The sequence below is a fragment of the Hypanus sabinus genome, chromosome 1, assembly GCF_030144855.1.
Source record: "Hypanus sabinus isolate sHypSab1 chromosome 1, sHypSab1.hap1, whole genome shotgun sequence".
In the NCBI taxonomy this organism is placed as follows: Eukaryota; Metazoa; Chordata; class Chondrichthyes; order Myliobatiformes; family Dasyatidae; genus Hypanus; species Hypanus sabinus.
The window spans coordinates 62,357,020-62,383,092 of record NC_082706.1 but is presented as its reverse complement, the minus strand read 5'-3'; the positions used below and the strand labels follow the sequence as shown (position 1 = coordinate 62,383,092).

At 44.8% G+C, this 26,073-nt stretch overlaps 1 protein-coding gene across 3 annotated transcripts in view; it reads left to right on the top strand.

Moving 5' to 3' along the window:
- The first annotated feature begins 2,876 nt into the window (after positions 1 to 2,876).
- The window catches only part of ndc80 (NDC80 kinetochore complex component), a 114,987-nt gene continuing 91,790 nt past the window's right edge, over positions 2,877 to 26,073 (top strand). Inside the window, exons 1-4 of one of the 3 annotated variants that reach the window (XM_059974835.1) lie at positions 2,877 to 3,525; positions 6,320 to 6,388; positions 11,336 to 11,401; positions 24,292 to 24,418. In XM_059974835.1, coding sequence (XP_059830818.1) covers positions 6,333 to 6,388; positions 11,336 to 11,401; positions 24,292 to 24,418 — 249 coding nt within the window. In that variant the 5' untranslated portion in view covers positions 2,877 to 3,525; positions 6,320 to 6,332. Of the gene's footprint in view, positions 3,526 to 5,735; positions 5,758 to 5,835; positions 6,222 to 6,319; positions 6,389 to 11,335; positions 11,402 to 24,291; positions 24,419 to 26,073 lie in introns of those variants that run through there. The other 2 variants (XM_059975005.1, XM_059974924.1) reach the window with 2 other exon arrangements.

Below are 26,073 nucleotides of genomic sequence, written 5' to 3'. Positions count from 1 at the left end.
CTATTTCCTCAAAACTACCTGTCCCCCACCTATCTTCATATCATCCGCAAACTTTGCAACAAAGCCATCAATTCCATTATCCAAATAGTTGACATATCACATAAAAAGAAATGGTCCCAACACAGACCACTGTGGAACTCCACTAGTCACTGGCAGGCAGCCAGCAAAGGCTTGATTTATTGCTGCTCTTTACCTCCTGCCAGTCAGGAAGTGCTTTATCCATGGTAGAATATTTCCTGTAATACCATAGGCTTGTAGCTTGTTAAGCACCTTGTCAAAGGCCTTCTGAAAGTCCAAGTGCGCAATTGATTCTCCTTTGTCTAAATTGTTGGCTATTTCTTCAAAGAATTCCAACAGATTTGTCAGCCAAGATTTTCCCTTGAGGCTGACTATGGCCTATTTCATCATGTGCCTCCAAGTACCCTGAGACCTTACCTTTAATAATTGACACCAACATCTTCCCAACCACTGAGGTCAGACTAACTGGGCTATAGTTTCCTTCCTTCTGCCTCTCTCCCTTCTTGAAGAGTGGAGTGACATTTTCAATTTTCCAGTCTTTCAGAATCATTCCAGAATCTAGTGATTCTGGAAATGCCTCCATGATCTCTTTAGCCACTTCTTTAAGAACCCTGGGGTATACACCATCTGGTGAAGGTGACTTTACCTTCCTTCAGACCTTTCAGTTTCTCAAGAATCTTCTGTCTGGTTATGGCAACTTCACACACTTCAGGACTGAAGCAAAATGCTTATCCATTTCTCCACCACGTCCTTGTCCCCCATTACTACCTCTCCAACATCATTTTCCAGCAGTCTGATATCCACTCTTGCCTCTCTTTTATGCTTTTGTATCTGAAGAAACTTTTGGTATCCTCTTTAATATTATTGGCTAGCTTACTTTCATATTCCATCTTTACCTTCTTAATGGGTTTTTTGGTTGCCTTCTGTTGGTTTTTAAAAGCTTTCCAATCCTCTAACTTCCCACTAATTGTTGTTCTATTATATGCCCTCTCTTTGACTTTTATGTTGGCTTTGACTTCTCTTGTTAGCCATTGTTGTGTCATCTTTCCTTTGGAATACTTCTTCCTCTTCAGGATGTATATATCCTGTGCATTCCAAATTGCTTCCAGATGTTCCAGCCATTGTTGCTCTGCTGTCATCCCTGCAGGGTTAAGGAAGGACATCCTGGCTGTAGAGGAAGTGCAGCGTAGATTCACAAAGTTAATTCCTGGGATGTCTTACGCAGAGAGGTTAGAGAGACTGGGCTTGTATATGCTGGAATTAAGGAGATTGAGAGGGGATCTGATTGCAACATACAAGATTATTAAGGGATTTGTTAGGATTGAGGCAGGAAATATGTTCCAGATGCTGGGAGAGTCCAGTACCAGTGGGCATGGTTTGAGAATACGGGGTAGGTCATTTAGGACAGAGTTGAGGAAAAACTTCTTCTCCCAGAGAGTTGTGGGGGTCTGGAATGCACTGCCTCGGAAGGTAGTGCAGGCCAATTCTCTGGATGCTTTCAAGAAGGAGCTAGATAGGTATCTTATGGATAGGGGAATCAAGGCATATGGGGACAAGGCAGGAACCGGGTATTGATAGTAGATGATCAGTCATGATCTCAGAATGGTGGTGCAGGCTCAAAGGGCCGAATGGTCTACTTCTGCACCTATTGTCTATTGTTCTTTTCCAATCAATTCTGGTCAACTCCTCCCTCATGCCTCTGTAATTCCCTTTACTCCACTGTAACCCCAATCACTTTAGCTTCTCCTTGTCAAATTTCAAGGTGAATTAGATTATATTATGATTATATTACCCTGAAGGGTTCTTTTTACCTTAATCAATTCTGGTTCATTGCATAACACCCAGTCTAGAATAACTGATTGCATAGTGGGGTCAACTACGAATTGCTCTAAAAAGCCATCTCATCTGCACTCTAGAAATCCCCCTCCTGGAATCCAGCGCCAACCTGATTTTCCCAATCTATCTGCATACAGTCACCCTTCATTGCTGGAGGAATTGAATTTAAGAACAGGGAGGTTATGCTGCAACTCTGGAGGTTACTGGTGAGGCCTCATCTGGAGTACTGTGTACAGTTCTAGTCTGCTTACTTAAGGAAAGATATACTGGCATTAAAGTCAGTGCAGAAGAGATTCACCATGTTGATTCCAGAGATGAGGGGGTTAACCAATGAGAAGAGATTGAACCACCTGGGACTATAGTTGCAGAAGTTCAGAAGAATGAGGGGAATCTTATAGAAATATATAAGATTATGAAAGGGGAAGATAATATAGAGGTAAGAAAGTTGTTTCCACTGGTGAGTGACGCTAGAACGAAGGATCATAGCCTCAAGTTTGAAGGGAACAACATTAGAATGGATGTGAGGAGAAAATTCTTTTCCCTGAGGAATGAATCTGTGAAATTTTCTGCCTGAGAAGCAGTAGTGGCTCTCCCAGTAAATATATCAGTCAGGGCATCAAAGGAGATGGTGAGAAGGCGGGTTTATTGGGTTCAGTGGGATTCGAGATCAGCTATGATGAAATGGTGAAGCAGACTCAATGGGCTGAATGGCCTAATTCTGCTCCTATGTCTTATGGTCTTATATTTAAGAGACAGTTAAGTAGATTTTTGCATAGTCTGGGAAAAGGCAGGTAGGGCGAACCTGAATTCACAGCCAGATCAGCCATGATTTTATTAAATTAATTGGCCAGATAGGCTATTCCTACTCCTATTTCCTGTGTTCTGTAACTCAGATTAGGTATAAAGTTGTGTACATTTTTTTCGTGAATGTTGTTAACCAATGTTGCCGCAAGTTTTTTTTATTGCATCTGTGGTGCACACGAGTTTCTGTACACAATAAACTCGACTTTGACAGAGTGTGGGGTGGATGACGCATGGTTAAATCTAAAATAAAGTTCCTGCGTGTCTTTTCCAGTGAAGGCAGAGACTAAATGTGCCAAAAATATCAGGTAGCCTTGTTTGTCTTTACAGCTGGAGCATCATTTTGCACTAAAGTTTCTTTCATAAGAACACGATCTTATTGAGTAGAACTAGAACACTCGAGCTGTAAGCTTGCTGGATGTGAGATCTGAAGGATTTCCCTGGCAAGATTCATCTTCAGAGACATTACAGTCCCTGCTGAGCAACTCCCAAAGGTGCTTCAGGAACTAGAAAGCAATGGAAATCTAGAGAAGGTGCACAGCTCCCCTCACGGCCTGCGAGTCACCCCGATTGGGTGAGACCGGCCCTCCTCACAGATACAATCACCGGAGTTTGAGCTTCAGCTTCCGCTTCCGAGCAACACACACATCTGCAGCGCGCTTGTGAGAAAATCCGAGCAACACAGGCGAAATGCTGCAGGAACATCGATTCGACGTTTCCAACGCTTCAGCTGCGGGTGTTGCGTAGTCATCAACTTCCGGCTTTCTTGGCGACTGCAGCTCACGTGACCACAGCGCGCCGATGACGTCATTGTAGCGCCCAATTTCAAACGTTCGGTGAAAGCGCGGGACCGAGTTCAGCGGAGAAACGGTCAGTGGACTGGCAGAGGATTGGGGGCTGGGGGCTGGGGGCTGGGGGCAGGGGGCAGGGGGCAGGGGGCAGGGGGGTGATTGGGAGAGGACGGGGCGGACCGGACCGGGGGTGTGGGGGTGATTGGGAGAGGACGGGGCGGACCGGACCGGGGGTGTGGGGGTGATTGGGAGAGGACGGGGCGGACCGGACCGGGGGTGTGGGGGTGATTGGGAGAGGACGGGGCGGACCGGACCGGGGGTGTGGGGGTGATTGGGAGAGGACGGGGCGGACCGGACCGGGGGTGTGGGGGTGATTGGGAGAGGACGGGGCGGACCGGACCGGGGGTGTGGGGGTGATTGGGAGAGGACGGGGCGGACCGGACCGGGGGTGTGGGGGTGATTGGGAGAGGACGGGGCGGACCGGACCGGGGGTGTGGGGGTGATTGGGAGAGGACGGGGCGGACCGGACCGGGGGTGTGGGGGTGATTGGGAGAGGACGGGGCGGACCGGACCGGGGGTGTGGGGGTGATTGGGAGAGGACGGGGCGGACCGGACCGGGGGTGTGGGGGTGATTGGGAGAGGACGGGGCGGACCGGACCGGGGGTGTGGGGGTGATTGGGAGAGGACGGGGCGGACCGGACCGGGGGTGTGGGGGTGATTGGGAGAGGACGGGGCGGACCGGACCGGGGGTGTGGGGGTGATTGGGAGAGGACGGGGCGGACCGGACCGGGGGTGTGGGGGTGATTGGGAGAGGACGGGGCGGACCGGACCGGGGGTGTGGGGGTGATTGGGAGAGGACGGGGCGGACCGGACCGGGGGTGTGGGGGTGATTGGGAGAGGACGGGGCGGACCGGACCGGGGGTGTGGGGGTGATTGGGAGAGGACGGGGCGGACCGGACCGGGGGTGTGGGGGTGATTGGGAGAGGACGGGGCGGACCGGACCGGGGGTGTGGGGGTGATTGGGAGAGGACGGGGCGGACCGGACCGGGGGTGTGGGGGTGATTGGGAGAGGACGGGGCGGACCGGACCGGGGGTGTGGGGGTGATTGGGAGAGGACGGGGCGGACCGGACCGGGGGTGTGGGGGTGATTGGGAGAGGACGGGGCGGACCGGACCGGGGGTGTGGGGGTGATTGGGAGAGGACGGGGCGGACCGGACCGGGGGTGTGGGGGTGATTGGGAGAGGACGGGGCGGACCGGACCGGGGGTGTGGGGGTGATTGGGAGAGGACGGGGCGGACCGGACCGGGGGTGTGGGGGTGATTGGGAGAGGACGGGGCGGACCGGACCGGGGGTGTGGGGGTGATTGGGAGAGGACGGGGCGGACCGGACCGGGGGTGTGGGGGTGATTGGGAGAGGACGGGGCGGACCGGACCGGGGGTGTGGGGGTGATTGGGAGAGGACGGGGCGGACCGGGGTGTGGGGGTGATTGGGAGAGGACGGGGCGGACCGGGGGGTGGGGGTGATTGGGAGAGGACGGGGCGGACCGGACCGGGGGTGTGGGGGTGATTGGGAGAGGACGGGGCGGACCGGACCGGGGGTGTGGGGGTGATTGGGAGAGGACGGGGCGGACCGGACCGGGGGTGTGGGGGTGATTGGGAGAGGACGGGGCGGACCGGACCGGGGGTGTGGGGGTGATTGGGAGAGGACGGGGCGGACCGGACCGGGGGTGTGGGGGTGATTGGGAGAGGACGGGGCGGACCGGGGTGTGGGGGTGATTGGGAGAGGACGGGGCGGACCGGACCGGGGTGTGGGGGTGATTGGGAGAGGACGGGGCGGACCGGGGTGTGGGGGTGATTGGGAGAGGACGGGGCGGACCGGGGGGGGGGGGTTGTTTGGGAGGAGGGGGGAAGGACCGAGGTGTTGGGAGGAGGGGGTGGACGGGGACGGGAGGGGACTGGGCGCAGGTGGGGGGTGACTGGGAGGAGGGGCAGGGTGGAGGGGATCGGGGTGGGGGAAGGACAGAAGGGGAGGAGTGGGATGATGTAGATCTGAGGGGAGGTGGTGGGTAGGGCAGAGGGGTGGGGTGAGAATAGAGGGCAAGAGAAGGAGAGCAGGGGGAGGTGGGAAGGGAGGACGGAGGGGAAAGGAAAGCTATTATTATCAAACACCAGGAAATCTGCAGATGCTGGAAATTCAAACAACACACACAATATGCTGGTGGAACACAGCAGGCCAGGCAGCATCTATAAGGGGAAACACTGTCGACATTTCGGGCTGAGACCCTTCGTCAGGACTGCTCACAATACGCCAAGTGAGTCCTGACGAAGGGTCTCGGCCCAAAATGTCGACAGTGCTTCTCCTTATAGATGCTGCCTGGCCTGCTGTGTTCAACCAGCATTTTGTGTTTGTTGCTGTTATTATCAGCTGCTTTTACATCTCATTCTTTATTATTGTTACCTTTTTCTATTAAGCCTACTGGTCCGTTGTTACCAGGGTTGGTGTGGTCTTCCTTCTTGTATACTGGGACAGTGTTAGCCCATTTCCAGTCCTCTGGGATTTCACCAGTCTTCAGTGGTTTTTGAAAAATACATATTAGGGGTTTTTGTATATAATAACAGACCTCCAAGTACCCTTGGATATATGTTGTCTTGCCTTGGAGATTTGAGTTTTCAATCTTAAGCTGAAGCAGGACTTCACTTTCTAAGATCTCTAAGTCAACCTTATTTTTCTCTGCACTTCCTAGCACATTCCTAACATCTTTGCAGGTGTTGCAATGTGAGTCAAGAGTATCTGCTATGTCCTCCACATAATTTCTCTAGCTGTTTTTGCATGATATTTATTCGTCTGTAACAGAGTGATTGCTCATTTTTCAGGTGAGTGCCTAAAATGAATCAGAACAGAACTAGTGAAGCTAACAGATATGGATTTGCTACACCTCAAAGGTAAGTTCAAAAAAACTTTAATTAATTTTGAAGTTCTTGGTGGCATAGTTTTGGTTATCTAGGTGTCTTAAGTTGGGTAGTCTGCACTGATGTCATTGGCTTGGCCTGTTTGCCATGAAGCTGATGTTAAGATGGAGATTTTAGCAGACAGGTAACATTGAGGAGGGTGGAGTTAATGATATTTGATAGTTCAAGAAAGGCCAAGCGTATAGATAAAAGCTGACCCTTGCATTTATTTATCTCAGATTTATTGTGAAAATTATGTTGCTAGTTTCTGCATGTTTTGCACCACACTGCCCAGTTTGCCACTGGGTAGAAACACAAAGTGGAGTGATTCTAGAGTACAGGTTTTCCCCCGCTGTTCAAAGGTAAAGCGTTCCTATGAAACGGTTCGTAAACCGGAATGTCGTAAAGTGAAGAAGCAATTACCATTTATTTATATGGGAAAAATTTGTGAGCGTTTGCAGACCCAAAAAATAACCTACCAAATCATGCCAAATAACACATAAAACCTAAAATAACAGTAACTTATAGTAAAAGCAGGAATGATCTGATAAATACACAGCCTATATAAAGTAGGAATACTTTTCTGCAATTATTGCAACACTGTCCACCGCAGCGAAAATTTCACATAAGCACTCCCGGCAGAAACACTCTTTCCAGTAACCTTTAAGCTATGAAGCTACCGAATAACACAAAAATACACAGCCTATATGAAGTAGAAATAATGTACGCCCAGTGTAGTTTCACTTACTGGAATTGGGAAGACAGTGAGGACACTGATGATGGTGTGTTAGGCTGAGTCGTCGGAGGTTGGGGTGGCTGGAGTTAGTGGAGACTGGAGTGTCATTTCATCGTCATCTGTTTCCATCAGGGCAGGCAGGTCACCTTCTATGTCTGCCTGCCTCAATGTCGAAGGTCGAGTTTCATCGTCTGCTGTGGCTGATGTGGAAGGATTGAAAAACGACAGTATGCTTGACTGCTTAGCCTCATGCATTTTTCTATCATACAGTTCTTTGTAAGCACTCAAACCATCCTGCAAACCTGCCCTAAACCTACGTACCCTTTCAAAATTAAAGTCATACTTTTCTGCAATCATTGCAGCATTGTCAATCACAGAGAAAATCTCACGCAATTGCTTCACGTTCAGTTCCTGGACGTCTTCACTTTGGGCCACTTTTCGCTACTGCACTCGACTTCAATTGTTATCCTTTCCTCTTCATCGGCTCTTCATCTGTCAATTCTTGGTCATGTGATGTCAAGATCTCTTCAACATCATCTTCAACTTCCATAAATCCTTAGCCAAACTCATGTAAAGGGGTTTTTTTTTCTTTGTTACTGTTGGGAAAGGGTTTCCTTTTGTTAACTAGCAGGAATGATAATTTACTGATAATGAGAATGGTATTCCTTTGTAAACCAAATGGGGATTAATGTTTTTTCTTCTGAGTCTGTAAGCTTTTGTTGACGGGCTTTTGGGCAGATCGGCGCCAGGGGGTCGAGAGAGAGGACGCAATGCTCTAAGCTGGGCGAGGACCGGACCCCAAAGGGGGGTCCGAGGCCGGGAGATTCTCCGAGGAGGAGGGGGGGGGGATGAAGCTAGATGTGCTTGGTTGACCACTCGGAGGGTCCTGAGCTGTTTGTAGAGTCGAGGAGTTCGGAGGGTCCTGAGCTGCGAGTCGAGGAGTTCGGAGGGGATCGAATGGTGGCCAGAAGACTTCAGTAATTGAGCTCCAACGGCTGTGCACGAAGTGGTTTGGACTTTGATAAGTTTGGCGCCTTTTCTTTAATTTTCTCTTCATATATACTGTATCGTTATTAATCACTTAGTTAAAGTAACCTTTATAAATTGTACTCATTTAATCGCTTATGGTGTACTGTCTGTTTTTGGGCGAGGCGGGGACATCACACTGCATCCACACCAGCTGATTACCCAGTTTGGCGGGGCCGAAGGCTGCTCCCCCTAGACCAGGGGTCAGCAACCTTTACCACTGAAAGAGCCACTTGGACCCGTTTCCCACAGAAAAGAAAACACTGGGAGCCGCAAAACCCGTTTGACATTTAAAATGAAATAACACTGCATACAACGTTTTTTTTTGCCTTTATGCTATGTATAAACAAACTATAATGTGTTGCATTTATGAAATTGATGAACTCCTGCAGAGAAAACGAAATTACATTTCTGCATGCAACAAAAACATTTTGAACTCCGAAAAAAAGACGTTGGGTTGAAAGTTACTTTTAAGTAAAATACTCAATGTCTATTTGAGTCCTTCTTGTATTTATGAAAAACGCCGAACTTAAATTTTCCGCCAGCAGCAAACCAAAAATAACATCAGCCAGCTGTCAGCCTGAAAAATAAAAGGACTATTTCACTGAACAATGAAAAAATATGAATATACATAAAATAATAGGCAATTAAAATATTTATCATACTTGGTTAATGGGATTTCTGCTCCTGGACCTCAGCGCACAGCGTCTGCACATCAGGGCTGTATGACGTCACCTTCATCTTTACACAGGATCGCAAGCTGTCATCTGTGAGGTGTGCGCGATGTTTGTTTTTAATAAAGTTCATGTTGGAGAACACCTGCTCACTTACATATGTGGATCCAAAGATCGACAGGACTCAAAGCGCATACTTTTTAATGTTTACATAAATGTTGGGCATAGCATTCCATGTTTCGAACACAAGTTTGTCCGGTTTTGGAAGGTTTTCAATATCACTCCATTTGTGTTTCTGAGCAAGAACGGCCTTCTGACGGGCAACATCTTCAAGGTCTGCTGTCAAGCGTCTAAACTTGGACACCCATATGTCTTTGTCGGCTATGTCGGCCAGTTCCATCTCAAGATCAGGTTGACTCACACCTGCCAATGCAGTCGTATTCAGTAGGGAAGGATCGATGCTTAAGAGAGTGACCGGGAAGGATAATGTTTTTTTTTCCTCTCTGAACTCACAGAAGCGTTTCCCAAACGATGTTTGCATTGCGATGATTGCAGAATGTAAATACTCCGAAATTATCATGTCGTGACCTTGTTTGAACTCTCTCAAATTGGGGAAGTGAGACAAAGTGCCTTTCTGTAAATCTCTGGCAAGCAACGTCAACTTGCGCTCGAATGCCAAAACATCCTCCAACATGTGCAGGGCTGTGCGTCCTTTCCCCTGAAGAGCTGTGTTCAGCGTGTTCAGGTGCGCTGTCATGTCTACCATGAAGTGTAGCTTTTCCAGCCACTCTGGCTGTTCCAGCTCAGGAAAGGTGAGCCCTTTGCTGCCCAGGAAAGTTTTCACTTCTTCCAGACACGCGACAAAGCGTTTCAGCACCTTCCGTCTGGACAGCCAGCGATAAAAACACGTTGTAGCGGTGTCAGTAAACTGCAGTCAAAGATAGCTTTATTCGAACTAAACAGCCTTGCTTTTAAGCCTCCCTCAACCCAGCCCCCATGGACGCAGATGCTGCAAAAGACGCGTACTCACAAACCCCCGTAGGCTATCTCCCTTAGCCGGAATGCTGGCTAATTGTGAGCCGTTTCGGATGTGCCAGCCACACTTAGATTGTACAAGATCACCATAATCTTCAAATTTAGAATTACATTTCAAAAGCTAACAAACTAACATAAAATACATTTTAATTAAATACTGACCAATTATTTCCCAAAGCCACAGGGAGCCGCAGCACAGAGGTGAAAGAGCCACAAATGGCTCGGGAGCCGCAGGTTGCCGACCCCCGCCCTAGACGGAACGAGCTGAGCGAGCCCGAGGCGACCCAGGGGGTTACACTCACTATATCCTTAACTTGTTCTCCATGATCAAAATGCTTTATTACGTCTAGTTTTATGCTAAGTGTAACACCCCTGCGCGCTCTTTTAGGCTTTTCCAATACCTTAGAACTCATCTTGCTAACGGATGCACAAAATAAGTCGACGTAAAGCACAGATGCTCACAGGCATGTGTTTAAGCAATGTCGGCTAGAATGCAGTTCCAGGGGAGGAATTCGGCTGCTCGGCGTGCGCTGCCTTTTTTCGTAACAGTGAAAACACCTTCTGTTAGCGAAAACAGGTAACTAATGTAGGTCTTTTGCAACAGCGAATTGACGTAAAGTGAGCGCTTGAAAAGCAGGGGACACCTGTATTGTAGAATTTCTCCGTCTGAATGTGGCCACAGGTGTCTGTAGGTGTAAGGTATCAAGCAATAGGGCTGATCACCGCTAACCTGCCCCCCCCCCACCCCTCAACATCATGAATGACTGTGGTGAGCTAAACGCCTTTTATGCATGCTTTCAAACTACAGCTGTTCAAATCCCTGACTTTAGCCGACATCAGAACTGCTTTCATGAGGGTGAACCCTCGGAAGGCGTAAAGCCCGGATGGCCTACCTGACAGGGCACTGAAAACCTGTGCCAGCTAACTGGCTGAAGTGTGCAAAGAAATCTTCCATTCCCACTGCTGCAGTCAGAGGTTCCCACCCCTTCCCTATGTATTTCTAATGAATGTATCACCTTGAACCTCTATGTCCATTTTAATTTGTAATATTTGCTAACCTGGCAGCCTGCATTTTGTTTAACTCCATCTTCAAGTTCAGAATTGCACCTTTAGAGGTAATAGAAACATAGAAAACATACAGCACAATACAGGCTCTTCGGCCCACAAAGCTGTGCCAAACATGTCCCTACCTTAGAATTACCTAGGCTTTATCCATAGCCCTCTACTTTTTCTAAGCTCAAAAAAGCCATCCAGGAGTCACTTAAAAGACCCTATAATTTCCGCCTCCATCACCGCTGCTGGCAGCCCATTCCATGCACTCACCACTCTGTGTCTTTAAAAAAACAACAACTTACCCCTGACATCTCCCCTGTTCCTACTTGTAGGTATAATCCTGCTTTTAATTTTGGGGACATTAAGAATCGACTGTTTGTAATTTATATTTTGCTGAGTTGTGCTTTTTTCTTTCAGTGCCCCACGTGGTGCATGGCTTGGTTCAGGAACCTCTGAGAGAAGAACTAGCTTCTTTGGAAGAAGGTAATGTCAGCAATTAACCTCATCTGGGAATGAGTTTTACAATGTTTTTTTTTTCTATGTGACCTCAAAGGTTAATATAGTTAACGGAATTTTCACTATCGTTCTATCAAGTTTACCAACCCCCCCCCATCAAGGTTATCATGTTCTGCATTGAGAGAGCAAGCTCAAAAGATGTGAAGGGCAGGAAATGAGCAAGTGGAGGTTGAAGGTGAGAAAGCTGACATGGTTAGACAGTATATGTGCAAAGGTGACAATGAATGCCTCTTCAGTTGAACATAAATGGAAGGGCAGTGGTCTGTGGAAGGAGGAGTGGATTCCTGCTTCTTCAATCTGTGCACTTCCAGCTTCTTACTTCATTCGCTACCCACCCACCTTTCCCTCACCTGGTGTCATCTGTCACCTGCCTCCTCTTCCTTTTGCTTTCTTACTCTAGCTTTATCCCATCTCTTCTCCATGTTTTCCAATCCTGATGAAGGATCTTGCCTCAATGAGTTTTTATTCCCCTCCATAGATGCTGCCTGGCTTGCTGAGTTCCCCCAGCATTTTGTGTGTGTTGTTAATGTTTCTGATTTCCAGCATCTGCAGAATCTCTTCCATTTATTATGGGACAGTGTTTATCTTGGCAAGTAATTAATTGACAAGTGATAGACCATTGTGAATTAAGTGCTGGTAAATTGGATGGCATAAATATGTACACGATTATCTGTAGACCAAGGGCCTGTTTCTGTGTTGTATGAGTTAGAGAATGTGGAAAAATTAGCAATTAGTCATATGTTAGATATTAGGTAACTGAAAGTGAAGTGAAGAGGACAAAGAGAAATGTCAAGTCAAAGGGACGAAGACAAACATGAGGGCAGTGCTTGCTGAGTGAGTGGAGAAAGTTTGTTCATCTTAGTCTCTGGAGGAATACAAACAGATGGTGATGAGAAAATGAAGGAAAGTGGAGAGGGTGTAGTTCTGAAAAGCAGCAACTCTGATTACTCAAAATCTGAAATAAAAGAAATATGCTTGACAGCTAATATCAAGAGAAAAATGTAATCATTTGGAAATTTTGACACCGTTCTTACAGTAGTTTGATTTTTGGGCCAATCATACTGCATCAATACCTGTTTTGAAACAAAAGCTCTCCTAACTATCTAAGTGGCATCTTTCTATTCTGCTTTATGCCATGATTTCAGTCTGTTCTCTAATTCCTGTGGTTCTGATGTAGCTTTCATATCACTTTTCATGAAAGATTTTCCCTTATTTTTAACTTTGGGTTTGCTTCCATCATAGTTGTTGGGGTTCTCATCTGTGTTTTTCATTTCGTTTTCCTCTTTGCCCTCTTCTTCCTTTCCTGCCCTCCCCCACCCTGAACAAGGATAGTGTGCTCTCCTTGTTCTCTCTTGTTCCTGCAGGCCTTAATACAGCAGTCCTTTTGCCCTTTTCCCACAAACAGAAAAACACTGCCTATGTTTCTAACATACTGTGCTGTTTTCACTCCTTGCCACCTGTTCTCTGCATCGGAGAATCCGAATGTAGACTGTGTGAATACATGGCAGAACTGAGAGTGGCAGGTGGAATTTAATGCAGATATATGAGGTGTTACACTTTAGGAGGGCAACATGGTGAGCAGTAGGGCTCTGAGGAGAGTGGTAGAACAGAAGGATTTTGGAAGAGATTCATAATTCCTTGAAAGTGGTATCACAAGTAGATAGTGTCATTAAGAGAGCTTTTGGCATGTTGGCCTTTATAAATCAAAATACTAAATGTTGAAGTTGTATTGGTTGTTGAGGCCTAATTTGGAGTATTGTTTGCAGTTCTGGTTACCTACCTACAGGAAGATGTCAATAAGATTGAACGAGTGCAGAGAAAATGTACAAGGATATTGCTGTGAGTTGAGGACCTAAGTTATAGGGAAAGGTTGAATAGGTTAGGACTTTGTTCCCTAGAGCATAGGAGAATGAGGGGAGATTTTATAGAGTTGTACAAAATTATGAGGGGTATAAGTGGAACTAGACTTTTTCCACTGAGACTGGATGAGAATAGAACCATAAGTTGAGGATGAAAGATGACATGTTTAAGGGGAGCATGAGGGGAAACTTCTTCACTCAGAGGGTGATGAGAGTGTCGAATGAGCTGCCGGCAGAAGTGGGTTTAGGTTTGGCTTCAACATTTAATGGAAATTTGGATAGGTACATTGGTGGAAGGAGTTTATGGACAGTTATAGTCCAGGTGCAGATTGATGGGACTAGGCAGAATAATAGTTTGGCACAGACTAGATGGGTCAAAGGTCCTATTTCTGTGCTGTAATGTTCTCAGTTCAATCTGTAGAGGTGAACCTGATCTCACTATGCCACCCCTTGCCCCACCACCACCAAATTAGTTCTTGTACTGTTCCAAGGAATCCCAATGAAAGTTCAAGGAAGAACATCTCATTTGACTCACTGGCTGACTGGCAGGAAATTAAGGGAGCCTTTTCTGGGTGGCCTCCAGTGACTAGTGGTGTTCCAAAGGGGTCGGTTTAGAGATTGCTTCTTTTTACGTTGTATGTCAATGATTTGGATGATGTACTTGTTGGCTTTGTCGCAGATGCTACAAAGGTAGGTGGAGGAGCAGGTAGTGTTGAGGAAGCAGTGATGCTGTAGAAGGACAGACAGATTAGGAAGATGGGAATACAGTGCATGGTGGTAGAAGGAACAAAAGGATAGACTATTTTCTAAGGGGGCAGAAAATTTAAAAAATGGAAGTGCAAAGGTACTTGGGAGTCATTCCGTAGGTTGAATTGGTGGTGAAGATGGCAAATGCAATGTTAGCATTAATTTCGAGAGGGCTAGAATATAAAAGCAATGTTGAGGCTTTATAAGGCACTGGGAGGCCTCACTTGGAGTATTGTGAGCAGTTTTGGACGCCTTGTTTAAAAAAACATCTGCATTGGTGAGGGTTTAGAGGGGGTTCATGAGAATAATTCTGGGAAAGAAAGGGTTATATGAGGAGCGTTTGTAGGTGCAGGGCCTGTACTCTTTGGAATTTAGATGAATGAGGGGTTAATTCATTGAAACGTATTGAAAGTTGAAAGGTCCAGATAGAATAGATATAGAGAGGATGTTTCCTATAGCGAAGGAGTCTAGGACCAGAGGCATGGCCTTAATAGTAGGATGTCCATTTAGAATGGCACCGAGGAGAATTTTCTTTAGCCAGGGGATGGCGAAGCTGTGAAATTTGTTGCCATAACCAGGTTTGGAGCCAGCCCATTGGGTATATTTAAGGCAAAAGTTGAGAGATTCTTGATTAGTCAGGGCATGAAAGGTTATGGGGAGAAGGAAAGAGAATGGAGTTGAGGGAGAAAATGTATCAGCCTTACACACAAAATGGTGTAGGAACTCAACAGGCCAGGCAGCATCTATGGAAAAGTAAACGACCGATGTTTCAAGCTGAACCCTTTGTCACATTCCTGATGAAGGGTCTCAGCCCAAAACATTGACTGTTTACTCTTTTCCGTAGATGCTGCCTGGCCTGCTGAATTCCTCCAGCATTTTGTGTGTGTTGCTTGGATTTCCAGCATCTGCAGATTTTCTCATTTGTGAATAGATCAGCCTCAATGGTTTGGCCTATTTCCGACTCGCTCGAGATCTCAATCCAGAATTTTGGAATTTCAAATAATCAGCATTATCAGTTCAAATAATCAACCCTAATGTATCAGAACTAGTAAGCTATGATGAACTGTTAACTATCTATGATCATAAGACCAAAAGGTATAGGAGCAGTATTAGCCATTTAGCCCATTGAGTGTACCATGCCATTTCATCAGAGCTGATCCATTTCCCTCTCGGCCACAATCTCTTGCCTTCTCCATAAGATGTAGGAGCAGAATTAGGCCTTTCAGCGCATCGAGTCTGCTCTGCCATTCCATCATGGCAGATCCCAGATCCCACTCAACATCATATATCTGCCTTCTCACCATATCCTTTGATACCCTGATCGATCAGGAAGAGATCAGCTTCCACCTTAAATATATGCACAGACTTGGACTCCACCACAGATTGGCAAAGCTTTCCACAGATCTAGAACACTGGCTACAAATAAACTCCTCCTTACCTCTGTTCTAAAGGGTCGCCCCATAATTTTGAGGCTGTGCCCTCCAGTTCTGGATACCTTCACCATAGGAAACATCCTTTCCACATTCACCCTATCTAGACCTTTCAACATACGGTAGTTTCAATGTGATTTCCACCTCCCTCCCCACAACATACATCTAAATTCCAGTGAGTGCGTCTAAAGCTGCTAAATGCCCCTCATATCTTGACCCCTTCATTCCTGGAATAATGCTTGTAAGCCCCCTCTGGGCTCTCCAATGACAACACATCCTTTTTGAGATATGGGACCCAGTACTTCGTCTGGCCTGCTAGTGTCTTATAAAGCCTCAGCATGATCACCTTGCTTTTATGTTCTATTCCCCTTGAAATAAATACTAACATTGCATTTGCCTTCTTTACCACAAACTCAATCTGTAAATTAACTTTCTGGTAGTCTTGCACAAGGACTCCTAAGTCCCTCTGCACCTCTGATGTTTGAACCTTCTGCCCATTTAGGTAATAGTCCACACTATATTCCTTTTAACAAAATGCATTATTGTACATTTCCCAACACTGTATTCTGTCTGCCACTTTTTATCTGATTATACCAATTTGTCCAAGTCCTGCTTCAACCTCATTGCTTCCTCAGCACTACCTACCCCTCCACCTATCTTTGTCTAATCTGCAAACCTTGCCACAAAGCCATGAATTCCATTATCCAAATCACTGACAAACAATGTGAAAAGTAGCGTCCCAATACTGACCCCTGAGGAACACCACTAGTCACTGGCAAACAACCAGAAAAGGCCCTTTTATTACCACTCGCTGCATCATGGCTGTCAGCCATTCCATTATCCATGCTAGTATCTTTCCTGTAACACCATAGGATTTTATCTTCTTAAGCAGCCTTGTGTGTGGCACCTTATTAAATGCCTTTAGAAAATCCAAGTAAATGACATCCTCTGCCTCTCCTTTGTCCACACTGCTTGTTACTTCCTCAAAGAACTCCAACAGATTTGTCAGGGAAGATTCCCCTTTACAGAAGCTATACTGACTTGACTTATTTTATCATTAGTCTCCAAGTACCCCGATACTTCATCCACAATAATAGACTCCAACACTTTCCCAACCACTGAGGTTCGGCTAACTGGACTATAATTTCCTTTTTTTTTTTTGCCTTCCTTGCTTCTTAAAGAGTGGAGTGACATTTCAATCTTCCAGTCCTCTGGGGCCATACCAGAAACAAGTGATTCTTGAATAAGCAATGCATCTACTATCTCTTCATAACCTCTCTCAGGGCGCTGGGATGTAGTCCATCTGGTCCAGGTGACATCCAATTTAAGACCTTTCAGTTTGCCTGGCACTCATTCTTTGTAATAGCAATGGCATTCACTCCTGCTCCCTGACACTCTCGGACCTCTGGCACTCTGTTAGTGTCCTCAATAGTGAAGAGAGATGCAAAGTATCCATTAACTTCATCTGCCATTTGATTTTTTTTCCCCCCATTTCTACCTCACCAGCATCATTTTCTAGTAGTCCAATATCAACTCTCACCTCCATTTTACTCTTTATATAACTGAAAAAACTTTTGGTATCCTCATTATTGGTTAATCTGCCCTTATTTCATCTTTTCCCTTGTAGCTTTTTTAGATGCCTTTTATTGGATTTTAAAAGCTTCCCAATCATCCAACTTCCACGCACTTTTGCTACCTGATATGCCCTTTCCTTGGCATTTATGCAGTCCTTAACTTCCTTTGTCAGCCACGGTTGGCTACCCCTGCTATTTGAGAACTTCTTCCTCTGGCATATTCCCAGTAATTCCCAGAAACTTCAGTCATATCTGCTCTGCTGTCATCCGCATCAGTATACTCTCTGATCCACCTGTTAAGCTCTTCTGTCATTCCCTTTATTGCATTGTGATATTGATACATGTGAGTTGTGCTTCTTCCTCTCAAACTGCAGTATGAATTCAATCATATTATGAACACTGCCAACCAAGGGTTCCCGCTGTATCCTTTCATGCCCTGACTAATCAAGAATCTATCAACCCCTGCCTTATAGATACTCAATGACTATGCCTCCATAGCTGCCTGTGGCAACAAATTCCACAGATTCACCACTCTGAAATTCCTCCTCATCTCTGTTCTAAATGGACATCCCTCTGTTCTGAGGCTGTGTCCTCTGGACTTAGGCTTCCCACCAAAGGAAACATCTGCTTGACATCCACCCTATTGCAGCCTATTGGCATTCAATAGCTTTCAATAAGATACCCCCCTTCATTCTTCTGAATCCCAGTGTGTACAGGCCCAGAGCTATCAAATGCTCTTCATATGATTAGTCTTTCAGTCCCCGAATCGTTTTTTGAACCCACTGCAATATTTACATATCTTTTCTTAGATAAATTGCACACAATACTCCAAGTGAGGCCTCACCAGTGCCTTGAACAGCCTCAACATTACATCCTTGCTTTTATCTTCCAGTCCTCTTAATATGAATGCTGACATTGCATTTGCCTTCCTGACCACCGACTCAACCTGCAGATTAACCTTTAGGGATTCCTGCACAGGGACTCTGACGTCCTTTTGCATGTTAACTAGATGCTTCTTTATCCTCGGGTATTGCTTTACCTGCTCATTATTCCCTGCATTCTTATATTTTGGATTCCCAGTAGCTGAATCTCATAGTTCCAGTGAGAGAGGTACTGAAATCACGAAGGGGGAGCAGTGAGAGATACAAAGATCAGAGTCCTGATGAAGGGTCTCGGCCTGAAACGTCAGCTGTTTTCCATAGATACTGCCTGGCCTGCTGAGTTACTCCGGCATTTTGTGTGTGTTGCTCATTGTTCCAGCATTTTTTTTACTTTCTGTTCTGTCCTTGTTTGTCTCATGCCTACTGTAGTCAAAAAGGGAATAATTAACAAGACCATCACCTTCTCTCAGCCAGCACCACCACTCTTGCTCTGTTATTTCACGTTCCCTTTATTTGGCTGCTCCCTTCAATCTTCCAACAGTTTAAAACATTTCAGTTTCTTATCTTCACTCATTTTGATGAAGGCCATCATTATGAGATGTTATCTTTGTTTCTTTCTTCCTGAGTACAGTTCCATATAGCACAAATCACACACATCAGTATCACAGTGGCAACCTGGGTCTGTACCAGAAAAGCAGGTATGATTTGCAGAGGGTTATTTCAAGGGGGAAGAGACAATTTTGAGCAAGGTTGGAGGCAATATCGAATGTACGACAACTCTGGCATGGTTTGCAAGACGTTATTTCCTACAAAACAAAACAAAATGCTTCACTACCAGATGAACTCAACACCTTCTATGCCTGCTTTGAAAGAGAGAACATAACTACAGCTGTGAAGATCCCTGCTGCACCTGATGACCCTGTGACCTCTGTCCCAGAGGCCGATGTTAGACCCTCTTTAAATAGGGTGAACCCTTGCAAGGTGGAAGGTCCCGATGGAGTACCTGGTAAGACTCTTGTGACAACCAACTGGCGGGAGTATTCAAGGACATTTTCAACCTCTCATTGCTAAGAGCTGAAGTTCCCACTTGCTTCAAAAAGGCAACAATTAATACCAGTGCCTAAGAAGAATAATGTGAACTGCATTAACAACTATCGCCCGGTAGCACTGGTCTCTACAGTGATGAAATGCTTTGAGAAGTTGGTTATGACTAGACTGAAGTCCTGCTTCAGCAAGGAACTGGACCCATTGCAATTTGCCTATTGCCTCAATAGGTCAACAGCAGATGCAATTTCAAGGGCTATTCACATAGCCTTAAACCACCTGGGCAGTACAGACACCTATGTCAGGATGTTGTTCGTCGACTATAGCTCAGCATTTAGTACGATCATTCTCACAATCCTGATTGAGAAGTTGCAGAACCTGGGCCTCTGTACCTCCCTCTACAATTGGATTCTCGCCTACCTAACTGGAAGACCACAATCTCTGCAAACTGCAGATAATATCTCCTCGCTGGTGACCAACCCTGGTGCACCTCAGGAGTGTGAGCTTAGCCCACTGCTCTTCTCTCTATACCCATGACTGTGGCTAGGCATAGCTCAAATACCATCTATAAATTTGCTGATAATACAACCATTGTTGGTAGAATCTCATTTGGAGATGTGAGGGTGTACAACTAGTGATACATACCAACTAGTAGAGTGGTGTTGCAGCAACAACCTGGCACTCAACATCATTAAGACGAAAGAGCTGATTGTGGACTTCAGGAAGGGTAAGACGAAGGAGCACAAACCAATCCTCTTAGAAGAATCCGAAGTGGAGAGAGTGAGCAGTTTCAAGTTCCTGGGTGTCAAGATCTCTGAGGACCTAACCTGGACCCAACATATCGATGCAGTTATAAAGAAGGCAACTGTATTTTATTAGGAGTTTGAAGAGATTTGATGTGTCAACAAGTACATTCAAAGACTTCTATAGATGTACCATAGAGAGCATTCTGACAGGCATTGTCTTAGAAAGGTAGTGTACATTAGTAAGGGCCTCCAGCACCCAGGGCATGCCCTTTTCTCACTGTTACCATCAGGTAGGAGGTATAGAAGCCTCAGCGATTCAGCGACAGCTTCTTCCCCTCGGCCACCTGATTCCTAAATGGGCATTGAACCTGTGAGCACTACCTCATTTTTTAAATATATATTATTTCTGTTTTTTGCGTGATTTTTAATCTATTCAATAGATGTTTGCTGTATTTGATATGATTATTTTTTGCTTCTATATTATGTATTGCATTGAACTGCTGCTGCTAAGTTAACAAATTTTGTGACACATGCCGGTGATATTAAACCTGATGATCTTTTAGATGATCTTTTCTGGTATTTTCCAATTTTGGTTGCAGTTGTAAATGCTTAAGATAGATACAAGTTTGGGAAGGATGTGGGACTTGATGGAAGTTCTAGAGCAGGGGTCGGCAACCCGCGCCTCTGGAGCCGCATGCGCCTCTTTCATCTCTGTGCTGCAGCTCCCCGTAGTTTGTTATTTTTTGAAATGTAATTCGAAATTTGAAGATTATGGTGATCTTGTACAATCTAAAAACGTTGTGGAGACCCCGTTTCCTGGCACATCCGAACCGGCTCACAATTAGCCACCTTTCCAGCTAAGGGAGATAGCCTACGGGGATTTGTGAGTATGTGTCTTTTGGAGTATCCGCGCCCACGGGGACGGGTTGAGGGAGGCTTTAAAGCAAGGCTGTTTAGTTTGAATAAAGTTACCTTTGACTGCAGTGTCTTTATTTTAGCGCTGCGTGTAGCACACCGCTACAACGTGTTTTTTATCGCTATTAATATACATCACCACTGCCAATGCCTGACACCCGCCAGTGCGCGCTTCCTTTTAATTCTTCGATCCATCGTAGGCTAACTATGGAGTAACCTTCAACCCAACGTCTTTTTTTCGGAGTTCAATATGTTTTTGTTGCATGCAGAAATGTAATTTTGTTTTCTCTGCAGGAGTTCATCAATTTCATAAATGCAACACATTATAGTTTGTTTATACATAGCATAAAGGCAAAAAAACCATTGTATGCAGAGTTATTTCATTTTAAATGTCAAACGGGTTTTGTGGCTCCCAGTGTTTTCTTTTCTGTGGGAAATGGGTCCATATTGGCTCTTTCAGTGGTAAACGTTGCCGACCCCTGTTCTAGAGCATTAAATTTTACTTGCAGTACATGCATGCTGGTAGGATTTAATACCAAAATATGACAAAGAAGGAAACCAGTTGGTCATTGTCCATATGAGTTGTGTAGAAGATGATCAAAGGATAAAGCCACAATAATTGCAAACTTTGGTGTTCCACATGCTTGTGTCCTCTGCCCCCTACTCTGCTCCCTGTACACACATGACCTGCATGGTCAGATTCTTTTCTAACTCCATCTACAAGTTTACCAGTGTCACTTTTGTAGGCTGCATCCGAAATAATGATCAATTATAGTACTGGAAGGTGATAAGATTAGTGACATGGTGTCATGATAACAACTCCCTCAATGTCAATAAAACAAAAGAGGTGGTCATTGACTTCACAAAGGGGAACCATGCTCCTGTCTAAGTCAGTGGTGTTGAGTTTGAGAGAATGAGAGCTCCAAGTCCTAAGTGGCCTCTCCTGATCCCATTACTTTGATGTAATTGCCAGGAAAACTCACCTACTACTCACAGGAGGCTAAAGAATTTTCCCATTGAGTCTTAAAAAGTATTTGGACACACCACCGAAAGCATTCTGTCTGAATGCACGATGGCTTGGTGTGGCAACTGCTCTGCATGTGACCGCAGAGAGTTATGGACACAGCTCAGCGCATCAGAGGAAGCAGCCTCCTCTCTGGACTCTGTCTGCACTTCTCACTGCCTCAGTAAAGCAGCCAGTATATTCACACATCCCAGACATTGTCTTCTCTCCTCTTCCATTGGGCAGAAGATACAAAGGCCTGAAAGCGTGTATCATCAGGTTCAAAGACAGCTGTCCTGGTTTTCACTCAGAACCAACTTCTTGTATGTTAAGATAGACTCTTGGCTTCAGAATCTGCCTCATTATGATCTTGCACTTTATCGCTTACTTGTACTGCTCTGTTTTTTTTGTAGCTTTTACATTTTATTCTGCATAGTTATTTTACCTCATTCTATCCCAGTGCACCATGTAATGATTTGATCAGCATTGAAGATGAGCTTTTCTGCTATCTTGATACATGTGACGATATTTAACCAATGCCAATACTTTATTCTCTGGAATGTAGGATATTGAGGGATGACCAGATAGGGGTATATATGATAATGAGGGACATGGATGAGGTGAAAGTATATATTTTTTCCCTGTGAGGGCATGCTTAAAAAGCAGAGAGCAAAGGTTTAAGATTGGGGCGAGAGATTTAACAGAGACATCTGGGGCAGCTTCCTTGCACAAAGGGTGTTTGTATTTGGGATGAGCTGTCAGAAATGGAGGTTGAGGTGGGCATATGAACAACTTTTACAAGTCATCCTGATGAGCAAGTGGATAGGAAGGGTTTAGAGGACTGGATCGAATGCAGGCAGATGGGACTATCTCGCTGGGAAACACAAGTGACATGGAAGAGTTAGGATGAAGATTCTGGTTCTATGCTGTACCACTGATTCTAGTACACATTTAATAGCAGGACCCTTAACTGATCATGGGATCCAAGAACATAGTTCACTGAAAGAATCTACACAGGGTGACGTGGTGGTAAAGATGTATGCTACAGTTGCCTGTATTAGTCAAAGCATTGAGTTTAAGAGTCAGGAAGTTGTTTTGCAGTTTTATAGTACTCTGCTTAGGCTGCCAGATTCAGTTTTGGTCACCCCGTTAACGAAAGTATGTGGAAGTTTGGAGAAGGTGCAGAAGAGGTTTACCAGGATGCTGCTTGGGTTGGAGATCTCTTAAAGTCAGTTTTTAAAGTCTGGGAATCAAGTTATAGGTGTATGGAGTTTGAGCTTTCAAATACACCAGCTAGCCTATACTTTTTTTCCTGACTAATGCAGGTATTCCCAGCATTTTAGGGAAGTGTTAGGGTATGGTTGTTGTGTTCCTAGATAAAGATCTGTGTTATGATTTTCCTCATTGTAAAACTGCTTTAACGGTTCATGCATCAAAAACATTGCAGTGACTGTAAAGGGAGACACTAAGAGCATATAATAGTCTTTATTCATCATGACAGACATTCTCTCCAGACCTTCTCAGTAGAACCTCCCTAGAAATGTTAGTTCACACTAGCAGCGGTTGTTTCAATGGCTGCAATGCTGCTGTTTAGTTGAATATTTTGTCTAATGAATGGTCCTATTGAATTATACATTTACAACAGAAGCACGCTAATTCACATGGATGGTCAAAATGCTTCTGACTACACCCACGAGAGATGACTGAGTACACAAACATCCCAGTTGTTGATAGAACAAAAATTCCTGATGTGCTGATATATTGTGAGTTTCTTTTGTATCATCCCACCTCGTCATTCATGGGCTCTTGTTAGATAAAATCCTGTGCATGGATTTCATTGTTTTAACATGAGGAGAACCTTACACAGAAATAATGCACTTGGAAACTCATATGATTTTTCAACCTCTCTCTAAAACACTGCTTGGGCCATTGCAATGTACAAAAGGCCAGTGGAACTCATGGTCAGGTGCCATATATGGGAAAAGTTGACGTTTTGGGCCAAGACCCTTCAGGACTGAGAGGAAAGGAGTGGTCCCTGTGGGAGGAGGAAGGAGAAAGAGGCTGGTTGAAAGGTGATGGGTGAAGGCTGGTGGATGGGAAAGATCAAAGGGTGGAGAAGAAAGAATCTGATAGAGTGGACAATAGGAGAAAGAGAAGGAGGTCCAGCTTCCTTGTTTTAAAATGTAAGTCACTAAGTATTTCAAAATTGATATGTTCTGTCTATTTCTGCTTTTATTTATTATCTCCACAAACCCTGAATTAAAATACTTTAAGCAACACAAATTTTGAAGGTCTGGGTGACACCCCAAACATTTAAAGTTTATAATTAATGTCTTTTATTTTCAAAATATCATAAATTAATTCAAAATGTAATAGTCCTCAGTATACTTACAAGATGTTTACTTTAACATCGGGCAAAATATACTGACTTCATGTATTTAGCAGGCTTTGTTTATTGTAAAAACAAATTTGTTATAGTAAAACAAATTCTCTCTATCAAATTTGAACAGTCCATGAACAATACCTCATTAATCCTTTCTTGCACTATTTATCTGGACAGATAGTAATTTTGCATGGTGGTGTTGCAGCAAAACATTTAATGTCATCTGAGACAGTGATAGTAAATCTGATTCTGGAATTTCATTGTTTTTGTTGCAGGACAAGTGGCATTGGAACTTTTGCTACTGATCTATATGGTGCCTGTGGAGGCTCAGAAAAGATAAAAGACCCCAGACCACTTCATGATAAGTCCTTTGTGCAGCAATGTATTCGGCAACTTTGTGAGGTACTTTAACATGTAATACAGTGGTATTAACGCAACAATGTCTGCTCTATTTAATTGGTAGAATTGAATTTGCTAGCACCTGGTAATTTAAAGTGGATAAGTGTTTGATGCAAGATCCCTCTTGTTTCAGACACCAAAGAGCAGACCTTTGTAGCTATGTTTCTTCCAATGTTCTATCTGTGGCATCAATCCATTCTTCATAAATGAGACCATGGGAATAAACCTGTTTCTACAGAGTAGCATTATGGTTAGTGTAATGGCTCACAGTTCCAGTGATCGAGGATCAATTCCATGCTGTCTCTTAGAAATTTGGACACTCTCCTTGTGATGCATGCATTTTCTCTGGGTCCTCTGGTTTTTTTTTTCCCCTCAATTCCAAATAGTTAGTGAGATCACTCTTGGTATATTGAATGCAGTATTTGTTACCAAGCTACATGTCACTAAGCTGAAAAGAGCAGAAAAGAAGCTTGAGCATGTTACTAGGATAGGAGGGCTTAGTTTTAAAGCGAGTTTGTATAGGCAAGGATTTTTTTCCTGTGGAGCATGGGAAGACGATGATGTGTGTGTGCATGTATGTATACACATGCACATGTTTATGTATATGTATGGGTATGTGTGTGTATGCATGTAAGTGAAACCATGGTCTCCTTGGGTTGCGTAAGTCTAGGGAATACGCACTCTTGTCCTGCCAAATCTGAAATTGGGACGGCTCTCCCATCCCATACCCCGATTTGTGTGAATGCTGTGTAATTTGCTACCCTGTTGCAACTTGATGCTAAGAAATAACAAACAGTACACCGTGTATGATTAAAGGAATTAAATTTATGAAGGTTAACTTAATTATAGGGTTAGTAAAGGAAAGAAAGAAAACAAAAAGGGCCATTCTAATTAAACAGTCAAATGTGCACAAGTTGGAGCTCAGCTCTTCCAAAGTCATATTCATGACTCAGGCGACCTCCGCACCTTGCTCGATCGAATCACTGTCCTCCACCGGGTCGAATCCTACAACCGGTTGTCTCCAGCGTCTTCTCTCTTCTTCTTTTGCCAAACAAAGACCCCAGCTCAAACTGGTGCCAGGCACACAAAAAACCTGCTCTCCTGATTGCAGGGCTCACATTCTAAAGTACTCGTTACCTCCAAACATAACCCAAATACTCTTTCTACAGAAAGACTATTATGTTAACAGTGAAACATTTTCCAGGGAGTTTACATATGTGTATATGTGTGTGTATCTGCATGTATGTATATAAGACATGGGAGCAGAACTGGGCCATTTGGCTCATCTAGTCTGCTCTGCTATTCAATCATGGCTGTTCCTTTTTCCCCCTCTTCAACCCCATTCCTTGGCCTTCTCCCTGTAAACTTTGATGCCGTGTCTAATCAAGAACCTATCAATCTGTCTTAAGTAGATCCAACAACCTGGCTTCCACAGCTAGCTGTAGTAACAAATTCCACAAATTCAAAACCCTCTGGCTAACTCTATCCTGAGGCTGTGCCCCCCTTGTCCTAGACTCCTCCACCATGGGAAATATCCTTTTCACATCTACACTGTCTAGGCCTTTCAACAATTGAAAGTTTTAAATAAAACCCTCCTCCTAAATTTCAGCAAGTACAAACCCAGAGCCATTAAATGTTCCTTGTATGATGACCCTTTC